The following is a 16,427-nucleotide window of genomic DNA, read 5'->3' on the forward strand; positions in this document are numbered from 1 at the left end:
ATTGCTGTTTATTAGCCAATAGCTTTGTATTTTGACCGTGTATAACCTAGATTTTGTTTCTTCTGCTATGCTAAAGATTATAAACAATAGAATGAATGATTAAGAATATCCAGAACTGAATAGATTCTTTAAGATCGGCGATATTCACATGACCATTTTGTACATAAAAAACTGTGGACGGACAGCAGAAGTGTCGTAGGTTTTGAATAGGTTTACTGCATAAAGAATGTTTGACGATTAATTTTTATTACCAATAAAAAGAGCTTTTAAAGAAATTACTGCGGGATATGGCATGCTCTACATTGCAGGCATTCAGTAGTTCTTTTTCTCGTAGGCTGCGAAGGAATCACTTTCCTCATTAGTCTCCTAACTTGCTGACAATTTAGCTTTTGTTTAAGTGGTGTGGGCTTCGCAACAAATTCTTTTTCACTCCTCGAAATTTATTTATTTGATGCATTTGATAAAACTTTACTTAATTTGTAGATATCCTGATAGGTTTTCAGCCTTCAGTCGAACTTCAAGGAATGCACCAAAGATCCTTGAAGAAGCTTCACCCACTGGCAAGATGAAAAAACTACTCTACATCAGTACATGCTCAAATGAAAATACTTTCCATGATTCACGTCAAAAATAAAAAACATTTTCTCGTCTTGTCTCACACATCAAAGGAAGAAGACGTAGGTTAGAACCACATAATTTATTTTGGAGCTCATGTTAAAACTCCATCCTATGTACTGCACGAATCAATTTAATTAATTCACGGACTGCCTCTCAGATGAAGCGTCATAAGACTTTTTGGGGAGGGGCGGGCTTTAGCCCTCCTTCCAAGTTAAGATCCTTCACCGCAATTTTTGTTAATTTGTAAATTAAATCATTACGGAAAATTTTGTTGCCATCTCTGACCCCTACGCGTCTAAGTATTTGTTACTCAGAAAGTTAACATTTCACGACGACAACAAATTCGACTTTCTTGCAGAACAAAAACCTTCTGTCACTAAATTTTCTTGAGCGTAGAATTGAAATACAAACCTGCTGCATGATTCAAAAAACAAAATTCTGAACTCAATGAGTCAAGTCCAATTTCCCTGATGACACGGCAAATAAAAAGAATTTTTTAACCCTAAGTAGAACACTAACGGATTCCTTATCTACATAGTAAGTGTTGAAGGGTTGAGGTGTTGAAGGCCTTATTAGAGGCCTTCATTGCGTGTTAGCGCAATGACTCGTAGCTGCGAAACTATCACGAATAAAATTTATCATAATCTAATGAAAATCATCGTATTCGTTGTACGAAAGTAATAAAAAATATAACTCAGTACTCACTGCAGTGAGTGACAGAGAGCGCATTTTCTCCTCGACGAAAACGTTAAGTCACGGACGGACGGACAGACGGCCATGACGAGCACAATAGTGCATTTTTTCCATAAATGAGAAAATGCGCAAAAAACACAAATGTTCGAATTAAAACCAAATTCCAGCCGAAAATAATATAATTGAATAAATCGACATCCCAGCGCAAAGCAACAGTAAAGTAAACAGCAATACAGTAACAATAAATCGTTAATAATATTTCTGTGAACATAAACTTTGTAGATGCTTTTTTCTGCGTCAATATGCATAGAATTGCAAGCTTGAAAGAGAAGAAATTTCTCAAATAAGATGAAATATTCAAGGGCAGACGCACAGAGCAACCAGTTGCGAAATGCGAGCTGTAAAGAAACTACCAAAGTACATATTTTAAAACTAAATAATCACTTGAATATATTTGAAGTATAAAAATCACAATTTGCTAAACGTGGAGTGCTGAAACGATTTACAATTATTTTTTCCGCCACGTGTCATTATGATAAAGCAAAGCAAATTAATTCACAGTTACAACTATAGTCAATTATATGCTGCCGGAGTCTGTATCAAGTTTTTATGTTTAGATGCAGTTTTCTAGTCACGCTAGTCCTTCAATGCAGATCTGAAAACAATAATCTGTAGTCTCGGAAAAAATATTCGTAAAATTGATAGTTAAATTTTGTCTGCGTGTGACAACTGAAGCCTCGAGACCTTTGCGTGTGTTCAAGAAGCAAATAGTCCAACTTATTAATACGACTGTCAACACGTAGTCTTCTAGTCAACTTTAATCTCGTTTAAACCTAGAAAATGTCGTGAAGAAATTTTCAGCCTTCATCATCTCTGCTAAATCATTACAGTGAATATTGAACAAAGATCAAACTAAGGTGAATATTCACAGAACTTTCCCCCACACTATGAATGTCGAACTCGATAATTGATGTACAAATGTAAAGAGAACAGATCTTCGAAAATGAATCTGTCGTAAATTACAGCTACACTTCATACATAGCGGTCCAGGGCTCATCACAAATAATATTATAAGCATCCTTCATTTACACGCGCCCATGACAAGAGGGCAACCCAATCGACATCATCATAAGTGGACGAGTAAAAGCCAAGGCCTTCATACCAGAAAAATTATCTTATTTAGGAAAGTCACATGAGAGATGGTAATATCTTTAATTCATCATAATCGAACTCCATTCAAAATAGTTGTAAAGAATTCAAGTCTAAAATGCATCTTTGTAGAATTTAGATACTAAGCCATTCACATTTCGTCAATATTATAGATGTTATATTAAATTTTCATTAGAAAGTTCTAGGAAATTCATGATTATTTTCAGCACAAATTGATATTAACGTCATTATGAAAAATAGCAAGAGTCCAAGGCAGGGCACATAACGGGGAGATTTATTACATCGACTAATGGACTAACTGCACGCACAACATAAACGAAAGGTAAGCATTACATTTGATTTCCAATGGCACAGAAAAAATGCCCACATTGCTGAGCCAAAGCAAATCGAATACAATGATTTGATATAAAATATACTCAGGGCACCACACCAAAACCAGGAATTGATATCGAGCGGCGTGAGATAGAGGCGTTAAAATGTAGAGTAGAAAATGAGGCAAGACAGTGGACTCGTTCAAAACTTTAAACACATGCGCGTTTTGAGGGAAGGTATCACGGATACACCAATCACTAACTAGTAAAAAAAGAGCCCCATGGAGTACGAAAAGAAATGCACAGATTTAGCTAACAAGACGGTGAAACCATTGAAAAACCTACAATTCCCACATGCTTGGCTATAACGAACTTGTTGGAGTTAACAACTACCCGTTGTACAAAGGAAACTTCATCCGAATATAGCCTAATAAAAATTGACCACATTAAACTAACAATATGAATAATAAACGCTACTTCTTCTAACTCAGCCGTAGCGAGTGAGAGGACAAAACGCTAACACTAACAAATGCTTAATATAGGGTGAAGTTGGCTGCACGATATCTAAAGGTCTTCGCAAATAATATGATGCCGGTGAACGGCAGGCGTACGCCATTACATGTCGTGCAACCTCACTCATCTAATTCAAAGAGGCTTACAGTTTCAATGTGACCACAATGGAACCAAAGCATCAATTGCTATCATTACATTGCAATAAATGTTCAGTGCTTGCTCATCCAAATTGCATGCCGTCTACTATGTTTCCTGCATTATCCAGTCGAGATAACTAAAGTAAGCTACCATGTAATCAATATAGTATATTCAGATTAGTCGAATATTACAAAGATACTCTATCTACTATCTGTGATACAATGATGCAGCTCACTAATCTCTTACAAAAATCGGAATTTAAACAATTCTCCATTAAACCCTAGCATTACTTGTGCAATTAGATATCATAATGGCCTATTCACAACTTGGGCCAAAATTGCTTTATCTTTCACACGTACCGTAGATGATAGGAAATCGAAAATGATGGTAGGATTCTTTGATTAATTCAAATGCAGGTCAACTTAGCTATGCATTAAATATCACTTCATACATATTTAGGAATTGCGACTGAACCAAATTATCTAACTAGCTATTCGAAGAGAAACACTCAAGTTTTAATAACCGAGTGTGGTCACTCGTATCTTAGAAAAATTTCATTTAACTAAAGACAAGAGCGAGTACATTTGTGTAGAAAAAATCTTACTGAACGTCCATTTTTTTCTCGATAGCAAAACCAGTGAGACAGAGAGCTGAGGAGTCACATTGCATTATTTTACGCTACTAGACAAAAACTGGATGAACTCCACGTAGGACTTGGCGCCTTCTGATCGATCTTCCACGAGCAATTGCGTGAACTGCCCCCGAGCCGCGCTGTCCTCTCTGCAACACATGATGCATTATCAAACGTTAAGCATTATCAAACATGGTGTCTATCAAAGAAATGTTTTTGCCAGACATGATAATGTTACAGTACTGTTATTATCAAACACTTCTTAGCAATAAAGTGTCTCTTCTCGACATGATATAGTATTAAATATGATGTCTAAGCAATAATCTGCTGCTGCCCGACAAACATTATGCATCTAATATCGTATCTATGCAGTGAAATTCAGTTGCTCAGAAGCACAACAAAGATTTAGTGTGATGATTATGATTAACAATGAGAAGATGGAATAGCAAAACAATGTAGACGGAAGTATTTGACTTATTTCTAAATAGTTATGTATGACCTTGAAAGTTAAGAATTACCCGTATGTTTTGGGGATATTTTTGGGTGAGATTTAATCAACAGTAGCCGGAGACCAACCTCATGACAAGTTAACTCATTGCACATCAGAGAAAACGTTCTCATTTAACACGTGAGACGATGGATTGTTATGGGAGACGGCGATGGATGGACTTATGAGAGACTCGTGACGAAGCACTTAAATTAAGATATCTATTATGAATGGTGATGGGGAAGTATTTTGAAGGTTTATTAGTCAAGCTATTAATTTAATCATTTATATGATCTACTTGATGAGAGCATTTCAATATTTTATTCATTATAAAGTAAATATTATTGATCATTCTCATGCTGAATGAGTTAGATCAGATGAGGCTCTTCGTGAACCTTATGACGACGAGCGGGGAGGCGAAGGGGCGATTGGAGTTGAGGTGCCTGACGAAGGCGTTGAGGAGCCTAGATGCGGGCGTGTCGAGGTCAGGTAGGCTGTGCATGATCTGCGGCAGGGCGCCAAAGTGCTCAACCTCCATCACCTGCTGCAGCCACTCCACACTCACCCCGCTGCGGATATACACCACCATACGCGAGCCTGCACAACAAGTACTTGATTAGGCCCGCAGTTCTGTTTCTTTGCTGCAAAAATCATAAACGCATACGATACGTTAAAACGACTGCACTATGTTTTATTTGTTAACTATACGACTTTCAGTCAATTTTTTATTGCCAGCGTACACCCAGAAATTGCATAGAATCTCCCCATAAAAATTGAAATGGAAAATTCGATAACTTTTCTATATCGAGGATCAATAAGAGAAAATTACAATTACTGAATCAATTATGCAAGCTCACGGTCTGTCAGTTACTCAATATTAATGGGAGCGTCACTTTATACGTATTTTAATTATAAATTACAGCCACGATTATTAGACGTTATAGGCGAGTTCAATAGTATTGTTTCTACATACATAAGCACCGCGGTTTATTTGTTAACTGTATGACTTTCAGACAATTTTTTATTTCAATCATACACCCATAAATTGCATGGAATCGCTCTATATAAAGTAAAATGGAAAATCCCTGATAACTTTTCTTTGTTTATGATCAATTAGAGAAAATTACATTTACTGAATCAATTATGGAAGCTCGCGGTCTGTGAGTTACTCAATATTAATGGGAGCATCACTATATACGTATTTTAATTATGCATTACAGCCACGATTATTTGATGTTATAGGCGAGTTCAATAGTATTGTTTCTACATACATAAATATAAGTCACCATAATACGTAGTTTATCAGTCTTAGCACAGTTTGATAGTTTATCAGACTGCGCAATATTGCATAGTCCATTTGACACTACATAGAATGGCTGGTTTGAAGCCTTATAAATCAGTCTTATCAGCAGCTAACAAAAAAATCCTTGGTACTTGAATTAGCCAAAAGCTAAAATGAGATGTAACAGTTGGAGAATGACATCATAACTTTTGCTTGGCGAAAGTCATGACGATCGTCATAGTCATGACGATCGTGTCAAAAATTTCGTGTAACAGTGAAGTTTCATCTTTCGTGCAGAAGTCTCGTTAGTTATCATTCAGCAAATTGTCATACAGGTGTCAGTTTTTTTCTCTCTTTCAATGCTTTGTCACGCAGGTGTCGGAATGAAGCAGGTGTCGGCGTCAGTTCTAATTACCTGTGTCAGCGAGATACGCGCCGTCCATGGACAAATGCTCAGCTGACAACTGCAGTCTTGGAGGCTGAGGCACCACCTGCGAAAATATAGAAGTTAAGACTAATGATACGTCAACAAGAAAAAAAATGATTCAAGTGATCCAATCTTCAACAAGCAGCTGGCAACAGACAGTTGACAGCACAGTATATAGCAGGCAGTAATTTGTTCCATTAAATAAAGCATGAGTATGATTGTTTTTAACCATAAAAGATATTTTACAAATATTACGAAAGGCAGTAACACCGCCAGTATGCTAACTATTTTATTACGAAGACATCACAAGAAATGTCCGTGGAAGTTCGTAATTGCGAGGCCTCCAGTAGCGCGGGTTCGCATGACAGCTGCATAGCCTATCTTTCTGGTGATGTAGCGAGTGAGACAGGAAACAAATGTAGAGACCAGAGGAGGATTCAGGTGCACGTGCAAATTGGAGAACTTGTGCAGGCACCCTCCAGGGAACTTGCTAATACCGGATAAGGTCGCCATGATTATTTTGAAATAACACTCTAAAATCCAGGCAAGCACCGCGTCTCAAATAGTGGCATGATACCTCGCGTACTACTTACTGAATTGTTTAAGAGACTGTACTTAAATTTTTTTAAGCCCATGTGGAGGCAGTACCAGCAACAAACACACACAAAAGCACAGGTATCATAAAGGTAGCTGCTGACCTCATCATTGACGTTGAGAGCGCCAGTTTCGGTGAGGGCGTGGATGGGGTAGAGGTCAGGGTAGATGCTGCTGATAAGCGTCTGTGTGGGCATCGTCTTGAGCTCGCACATAGCAAACACACGGTCATCCAGCTTGGTGCTCAAGCCAGTGCGGAACGCAACCTGAACATTAAGGCGCTTTGTCAGTGGCACGACTAGAAATGTCATAACTAAACCATAAGCATATGATTTCTCAATAAATTTTTGAGTTTAAATCGAGAAACATGCACAGTGAAAAATTAATGTAAAGCTTGCTTGAACACCAGATCATGTTATTTATTAACAATTTCTTGTTGGTTTATTATGAAAATTATAAACTAAAAATATACAAACAAGTGCTAATTTACGCATCCTAGAACTATAATTTCTAAACTAATTAACCTGCTCTAATAGCATAAAACGTGACAGAAGCACAAAAATTGGACTGCCTCCACGGGATAGGAACTCACCGACTTGAGCAGCGCCAGAGTATAGAGCGGCCAGAGCTTGAGGTTGTGCGGGGCGACGAGTGCTCGTCCAGGCGACTGCGACAGCGAGTTTCTGTACGAAGACAAGACATCGACGGCCGCGTTGACAAGCGCGTCACGAGCGTCCGTTGAAGTGGAAGCCAAGCAGCGGTCGACAGCCATGCGCGCGAGCAGCGCGATGGCCGCCTGCTGGTCGGCGCCGTGTAGGACATCAGGCAGGTTGCCTGTGACGGGCAGGCAGAGCGTGTGGACGCGGATGCGCCTTTCACCGCGACTCGATGTGTACAGCAGCGCTGCTTGGAAAGCTGCGGTGCGTATGTTATGAAGTGGTTCCTCGATGCATACTTGCATGGCGAAACCAGCATCGGGGTTGATGTTGGGAAGGGACAAAAGATCAGGAGACCTCACGAAGAAATGTCCGTGGAAGTTCGTAATTGCGAGGCCTCTAGTAGCGCGGATTCGCATGACAGCTTCAAAACCTATCTTTCTGGTGATGTAGCGAGTGAGACAGGAAACAAATGTAGACACTAGAGGAGGATTCAGGTGCACGTGGAAATTTGGGAAATGGTGCACGCACCCTCCAGAGAACTTGCTGATACCGGATAAGGTCGCCAGGTCGACATATTGGGAGTTGAGTGTGAACAGATCAACTGCGACCTGTAGTCCTGAGCAGTCAAGAGCCAGCTTTTTGTAAAAGTCAGTCGCTGGGTTAAGGTGCAACACATCAGCAGCAGCGCGCTGGTTGGGGTCTTCCCTAGGTTTGAGCGCCCCAGGCCCGATGCTCGGCAGAAGGCACGCCAGGACCGTAAGTCTCCCTCCAAGAGGAGAGAGAAGCTTATAGGCGGCAGTTAGGGCGGGCCCCAGCGCGGACTGCGTGTGTGTCGTGTCGGCGAAAGTCTGCGGTAATGTTCTGAGCAGCTTTTCGATCTGTTCACGCTGCTCCTTGATATTTACTAGCAGATCGTCAGGGTGTGGAACAAAGATATCGTCCAAGTCGCCGACTTCCAGCATATTGACACCATCACTGCCCTCAGGCATAAGGTAGAATTGCACAGTTGACGAGAACGTCATGAAGCCAATGAGAGCACGGCGGTCGCCGGGAATGGCATTGATGTTCTCAAGCAGCGTATCACACACGACTTTCAGGTAACCCGTTTCGATAGCCTGGCGTGATGTATCCAAGAGCCACAAATACGTGGCTGGTTGAGGTGGTCTCAGCATGTACTCGGATGGTGCGATGTACTCTATGGTGGCCTCTCTGACCTCAGGGCGGCGAGAGGGGTCACCATACGTTTGGCTCACCGGATCATATTGAAACTCTTCAGGCAAATCATTAAGTCTATAACATAAATTACACTCCCAACGGCGTTCGCCGCGGAACACAACAAAGGGATTGATGTAAGTACGACAAGCTCGACATCGCACTATTTGTTGACAACTAACTACAGGCAATTGCTCTAAATCTTTGAAAGGATGTATCAGAATACCAAAGGGCATCTTTGCTTTTTGCAGAATGTTTTTAGTCTCTGGAATTTTGGTGAAGGTGCACCGTAGGATTTCAGGGGAGCAGTTCTTCACAAACTCTTGGGCTAAAACCGGCTTGGGAGGTAGAACTTTTTCAGGCGGAAGAATATGCCGCTGCTGCAATAAATCAACGTAGTCTGTGCCCCACGCCTTGTTCCAACCATCTTGAGTAACTACAGAACGGTACCCTGAAGCAGAGTTTTGGTACTGAGGTTGAACAAACGCTTGTGTTTGTTGTTGTAGTTGTTGATGCTGCTGGTTTTGCTGTTGGGTCTGTTGTTGCTGTTGCAAAAGTTGTTGCTGTTGGGCCTGTTGTTGTTGCTGTTGCAAAAGCTGTTGCTGTTGTTGAACATTGGGTGGCGGAGGAGGTTTATTGACAACAGGAGGAGCAGGAAATGCAACAGGCGGTCGGGCAAAGTTGAGCGCACTTGGATTGAAACTGGAATTCTGTGGAGGACCAATGGAGGTTGGAGGCTTTGGTTGAGAAGGCAATGGGTTGAATGAAGCGGCTGAAGCAGGAGGATAAGGCGAGAAGTTACTGTGAGGAGCAGCCATTGGTCTGGGACCTGGCAGCACAGTTGTGGGTGGTGGAGCAAAAGAAGGTCTAATAGGAGCAGTGGATGAAGTGAAAGTAGGAGGAGGTTGTATTGCTGGACCAGAAGATGGGTAAGACTGTAAACCTGTACTCAGAGGTCGTACCACCAATTCACTTTGCATAGGCATTGGTTTAAATGGTGCAGATGGGGCTGATGGTGTCAGTACAGGTGTTGTAATTCTTGGTGCTGAGACAAAGGATGACGAAGGTAAATTCACTGAACTAGGTCTGGATGGGGGACCACTTCCATTAATTGGTTTTGAACTATTGGAAAATGAAGGATTAAAAGCAGGCATAGAACTGGCCGAGGAGGAAGCACCAGGGGCTATGAAACTGGCTTGATTGCCAGTTGAAAAAAGAGGAGGTCGGACCGCCGCCGACGCAACTCCACCGCCGCCATTGAAAGAAGACGAGGATGAAGGCTGGGTTCCAGGAGCAGTAAAACCCTGAGGTTGGGAGGCAGGCGAGAGAACTGGAGCACGTGCAGCTAGGGGTTGAGATAAATTAGGCGTGAACTGAGGTTGAGATGCAGGAGGTCTGGGAAAACTTGAAAATACAGGGGGTTTAAATGCCGGGGGTTGAGTTGGAGCTAGTGGCATGGCCGATGATATTGATGCAGGAGGCCGAAATGGAGGAGGTTGCCCTGGAGCTGGAATAGCGAAGGACTTAATGGGCTGCCCTGTAGTGCTGACAGGTTGTGGTGTAGAGGAGGGAAATCCATTGCTTCCACCAATGCCATTCACTTGATGGTAAATGGGTGAAGCATTTCCAGGGCCAGAGCTGAAGGAAGCTTGGTAACCGTTGTTTGAAGGCATCATGGTTTCTTGGAGCAAAAGTCTCTACAACAACTCCCTCCCAAAACTGGGATTGCTCCTTGGCAAGAAAAAATTGAAAAAAATGCAAGTGCCTATAGCAAGTTGTCAAATGTGTGAGGGTGCTAATACATCAAATACAATGTCAATCAAGATGTGCTTATCAAAAATCCCTTTCAATATCCACTCAAGTTACAGATTTGTGGGCTTCGCTTCTCAGTAATGTAGCAAATGAAGATGAGCAAATTCGGCCTAGACTGCTGCTGCTGCACTGCCCCACTGCCTCTGAAAGTTATAATAGATTAGGTTATAAAAATTCAAAGAATTTGTTCTAGATGGCGAGTTAATTGAGTAATTACCAACCAAGATATAATATAAGGCACATAATTAAAAGATAACATCACATTTCGATGCTTGTACAAAATATTCAAATTTTGGAGGTTTTTTACACAACAAAAGCTCTCTTTTTATAATTCTTTATTGCTGAAATAATTCAATGGCTTATATATTTATATTTATATACTTGATACTATAGCAGACATCTTTCAGCAAATGACATTTCAACAACTGACATCTTCCAATATATGAGAAGTAGGAATGCATTTAAGTGCACTCACCTGGTTGTAGTGAAGTATTCAATCAAGTGTGGCAGGCAGCTGTCTCTCTCTCTCAACAGAGTAACATTGAGTATATCAAATGAGCAGCATTAATTGAACACATCAGAGAATATCACAATTCACCTCATCATTGAATAACTACGCAAAAAAATCTGCAAATAAATTATGCATTCATTACAAAATAGAGTAGGCAGGAGTAAGGTAACTTTATATTTATTATGCTGTACCTATACTTTTTAGGCATGAATATATGCCATCTATACCATGGCATAAATTCATGCCAGGAAAACTTGAAAACACAGGGGGTTTAAATGACAGGGGTTGAGTTGGAGCTTAATAATAATAATAATGAAGCATAAATTCATGATACATCATGAATTCATGCCATCCGTGATATCATGACTGTCAATCAAATATTATGAATTTTCAACATTTTTGGGAAGAAGAGCTAAAAAGGAACTATTATTAATGCATACAAAATATAAATAGGGTGCTAAATTTTTTGTGATAATCAACAATTTTTTTCTATTAATTATAATCATCAAGAACCATCTACGAATGATTATCAACAGAAAAATGAGTCATTGCTTAGATCAAATGTCTGTCTGCTGGCACCGTAGCCAACACAAAACCAAAATGCACTGAGCTAACAGTTGCCAATACGTGTGGTATGCATCCACCAGGCGGACGGATTAGTGAAAAATTATGTTTTTTGAGGACGTTGTACATGTAACAAAAGTGGATAAGTGATCAATGGTTTCCAATGACAATCAAAGCCATATCCATGGTGCGAAAATCTGGTTATTTGTTGTCAACTTGACACAAGTGGTGTCAAGTTGGACCTCCCGAGAAGTTTTCAACAGATGGCCCCATTTACAAGCCATAAAATTACAAGCCGTCCTGTAAGCTTACAGATACAAAAGAAATGCTACATGGCTGCTGATATGAAGCTTGCAGTGGACAAAAGCAATGCTCAATGGCATGATCATGGATATGGTAATATAACAACAATAATACAGTAATGTATGGATATGGTAAAATCATCAATAATGGGAAAACAAGTAAAAATCACAGAAAATATCATTTATTCTACATCTACATAATCTAAAAAGGAAAAGGAGGACTTCAGATTACTGTTAGTAATACTGTCAAACAAGGTAAAAGGGGACAGGCAGGGTAAATCGGGACATGCGTCCCACATTTCGTAGCAATGTTGTAGCAGCTAAACTGATCAAAATATTGCAAAGCTAAAAATGGTGGTGTAAACTTCAACATTTTTACCATCTATTATGTATAAAGCTAGTCAAAAAATCAAACATTTACTATCTCTAAAAATTGCCGAAAAAAATGTGAAAATTGCATTTTTGAAAAAGTACTCCTAAGGTCTGGAGCAAAAAAAATATTCACTGTATAAAAAATTTTACTTACATAAAAGTTGCACACAGGTGTCAGCTTGAAAACATAATTGACAGAATTTGCCTATCTCATTCCAAAAAAAATGGCTGCCATTTCTGCGCGACGGGGTAAAAAGGGACACCCCCCAGGGTAACTAGGGACACCCCCCCGGGATTATTAGGGACAACCCCCAGGCCCAGGGTGATTAGGGTCCTTAGGGACAACCCCAAAAACACATTTGCAGCAGATCCTCTATTAGCAAAGGCCACAGTTAAGATAAATATGGGTTAATCACAAAGATTTTTGCTCAAATTTTTAATTTAAGCAAAAATCTAAATTTAAATTAAAATAAATTCTTGGGTAGCAGAACAGCCTGGATGTTAGGCAGAACTCCTAACATCCAGGTCACTCAATGCAATGGTCACTCCCTAAAGAAGCTTGTTGAGCTCCTTGTTGTTACGTTACATCTAAAAGGAAAAGGAGGACGTGAGAACACTCTGCACGCTTCAAACGTTCAAAATTTGAGTTTTATTTCGAGTGTACCTTTTCACCCCATTTCCAGATAAATTCAGGAGCCTTTTATATTGTGTCTTGCACCTTACAAATAGCATACCGTAAAATGGGGTAACTTTGACCACTTTTTTATTTCAAAACAATGCCATTTTTTTACTAGATAAGTTAAACTTAAATTGAAACATGCAAAATACAGGTCTATACTCTAGCTTCACTCACCATAAATTGCTGGCTCCTGCCTCTCATAGTCTATATGTAATTTCAAAAAAAGTGATGGTCTTTGTTACCCCAGCTCTTGGGGTAACTTAGACCATTATATTTTTTGGTAAAATAACTCCAAATAACTCCAGGTTTTGGTGCATTGTAGTAGAACTCTTCTAGTTACATATGCAAATGACAAACTTGAGGAAAGTGTCATAGTTTGCAAATGGGGGGTCCCGCCACCCAGGTGGTCTAAGTTCCCCCAAACGGGTGAACTCTGACCACCTAATGGCAGCCCTGACAGGGTTAACATAGACCGGCCTGGAAATTAAGTTAAATTACCATATATAAGACTCTGTAGAGTCTGAAACCTAAAGAAAAAACATAAATAGGCTGTCAAACATAAAATACGTTATATATGGTAATTTTATATTAACTTCCAAGCCGGTCTATGTTACCCCGTCAGGGCTGACATTAGGTGGTCTAAGTTACCCCATTTGGGAGCGGCGCCCCCCATTTGCAAACTATGACACTTTCCTAAAATTTGTCATTTGCATATGTAACTAGAAGAGTTCTACTACAATGCATCAAAACCTGGAGTTATTTAACCAAAAAATAAAAAAATTGGAGAGGGTACTCTGACAGGCTTTAAATAATAGCTTTTTTTCATGGGTCACATTTTTAATTTTTTAACCTATTAGATTTGCAAACTTTTCAAATCTTTCTATTGTGTTATGTGGCCTCAGTATTAGGCCTTTAATGCCCATTGACAAAATTTTTCTATGTCAAATAGTTTTTGAGTTGTAGGGGTTTTTGTTAAAAAAACGAAAAGTGGTCTAAGTTACCCTGCTGGTCTAAGTTACCCCATTTTACGGTACCATCACACACTCAGGATGATGTATGTTTTCGGTGAATTTTCCCGTGCATTTTCACTTTTTTTAAGCTATTGCTGTGCACAGTTGGCGCAATGTAATGAAAATTGATTATCTTCGCGCACGTGTTTGCGCAATCCCGGCCATCTTTATTTTAGAAGAAATTTTCTCCAAAGTCATATGGCAACACTGAACACCGTCTGTTTACATTTTGTATGTATAACAGCCGCAGTTTACAATTACCGTATGTTCCGTATATCCGACAAGGCGGACAACCGGAAGAGTCAGAAGTAACCCGGACATGTCTTACATTTTATTATTGTCAGTTCGACTCGCGTAGTCAATATACTCGCATATATTGTCAACTAAAATAGTAGAACTATTTTAGCTTTCTAAAGTACGGCGCACTTTTTTACCAACGTAGTACGGCGCACCGCGCAGGTCGTTAAAATGACAAAATAAATTCCCGCGCACCTGGCACATCTTCCTGACCATGGCCACTATGGTACCGTGAGTGACGCGCACAATTAACAATCTTGGGACCTTCACTGTGTTGCGCTGTTGCCTGACGAAACGTTCATGCTAATTTCTGACAGCCTAGCCTACAAACCTGTTTCTAGTTGCCTGGAACATTTTTTTCCTAAGGCGGAGCTTTTTTCCAAGTGAACCACTAATTTTAGAATTCCACCCTGAATTTTGTGCCACCATATCAATATGTGAATATTATAGCTTAATAAAATGCATAGTGGCAAAGCTGTGATTGTTTAGAATCAGTTCATTTTTAATTTCCATATTTACTCAAGATTTTAACAGATTTCTTATGTATGATAATTCTGGTATCCAAGATACTTTACTGGTCTACTTATAAGACTCAAACAGTGTGGAAATCCAGAGGGGTAATATATTAACTGGTAAACATAGCAAATTGGAAAGCAGGACCCAAAAATCTGGAACGTCCAGGGTCCAGCACACTTCCACTTTCACTCCATCATCATCACTGATGAGTCTCTGCAAGATGCCACAGCTGTTTCTTTGAAAAAAAATGCTTGCATCATCACAGTAACAAGAATCCAATCAACGCTCGAACGCGTCCAACGTAACAGTCACAAGAATCCAATCAATGCTTGNAATTTACCCATCTCACCACACCATCACTTCCAGTCCAGTCTTTTGCTTTTAACATATAATCCCCTAGTTTACTCTGCCCTTTAGCAGGCTTGCGCACGGAAAGGAGTATGAAAGAAATGCTGGTATTGGGCAATGCTGGCTTCTGACATGGATCCCTATAGCGCTCAACGGTAAGTTTTAGTATGTTTTCTACTCATAATTTTGTGAAGTTTAACCGATCTTAACATAATCAATTATCATTGAAAAAATTTTGTCTGCTTTGTTTTAATTAGCGCTACATACATTATGCCTAAGTCAATAAATGAAGAAAAAAAATCTTATTATAAAAATTTACAAATTCTAAGCTATTTGGAGTATTACCTGTCTCTTATACACATCTAGATGTGTATAAGAGACAGCTGCAAACCTGTTTCTAGTTGCCACTTGCCTGGAACGTTTTTTTTTTCAAGGCGGAACGCTTTTTTTTAAGTGAACCTCTAATCTTAGATTTCCACTCTGGACTCAAAAATGAACTTGAGGAGGAGTCTAAAAAACTCTCTGCTTTGCAGTTATTGCCACTATGATAAAATGTAATATAAAGTAGGCCTATTTACCATCTGTTAACAATTCAATTAAAGATGTCAAAAGTTAAAGAAGAATTTGCCCTTTGTTCAATTGGGAAACATGCAGCTGTCAATGCCAATTATGCCATGTTTCTTCAAACGTGCAAAGTGCCATGTTATCTTCTATGCAAAGAAGAATGGATCCAAACCTTTTGGTGATTTTGCAGAATGTGACCAGAAATTAGGCCTACTTGTTAGTTGTTCAGTTAATACTTAAGCCGCATAGTGACAAACCAGAGATTTTTTAAAATCAGTTCATTTTTAATCTCCTCATTTACTCAAGATTTAAACCAATTTCTTATGTATGAAATTATGATAATGCTGGTATGGTATCCATGATACTTTGCTTGTCTACTAACTCTACTTATAGGACTCAAAAATGATATTGAGGGAGAGTCTAAAAAACTCTCTGGTCTCTGCTTTGCCACTGCTAAAGTTTGAGTTGTTTTGCTGCTTTTGCATGCAGAAGCAAAACTTGATAAAAATTCCGTCATTTGCTTCCATCATGACGCCATTTTACTAACTGAATATCAATCACTGCAAAAGAAACGTTGCAATCCATTCAAGAAAATGAATCACAATGTAAAAACCAAACTTAGAATGATTGATAATGAAACAGCTGCCAACCTTTTACCTTTGCATGTTGAAGAAAAAAGAAGTGATCAATAGAAAGCCAGATCAGCCAGATTTAAAC

At 39.5% G+C, this 16,427-nt stretch overlaps 1 protein-coding gene across 1 annotated transcript; it reads right to left on the bottom strand.

Annotated features, from left to right (window-relative positions):
* Nucleotides 1-1,472: 1,472 nt before the first annotated feature.
* LOC108670086 (protein transport protein Sec24A) lies at nucleotides 1,473-11,175 on the bottom strand. The gene is made up of 6 exons (XM_018157539.1): nucleotides 11,023-11,175; nucleotides 7,457-10,690; nucleotides 6,969-7,130; nucleotides 6,259-6,334; nucleotides 4,957-5,158; nucleotides 1,473-4,223 (listed from the first exon to the last, which is right to left on the bottom strand). Exons 2-6 carry the CDS (start codon nucleotides 10,409-10,411, stop codon nucleotides 4,112-4,114), a joined length of 3,507 nt encoding a protein of 1,168 aa, XP_018013028.1. The 5' UTR covers nucleotides 10,412-10,690; nucleotides 11,023-11,175; the 3' UTR covers nucleotides 1,473-4,111.
* Nucleotides 11,176-16,427: the final 5,252 nt, after the last annotated feature.

Source organism: Hyalella azteca, unplaced genomic scaffold (assembly GCF_000764305.2).
Source record: "Hyalella azteca isolate HAZT.00-mixed unplaced genomic scaffold, Hazt_2.0.2 contig13406, whole genome shotgun sequence".
Lineage (NCBI taxonomy): Eukaryota > Metazoa > Arthropoda > Malacostraca > Amphipoda > Hyalellidae > Hyalella > Hyalella azteca.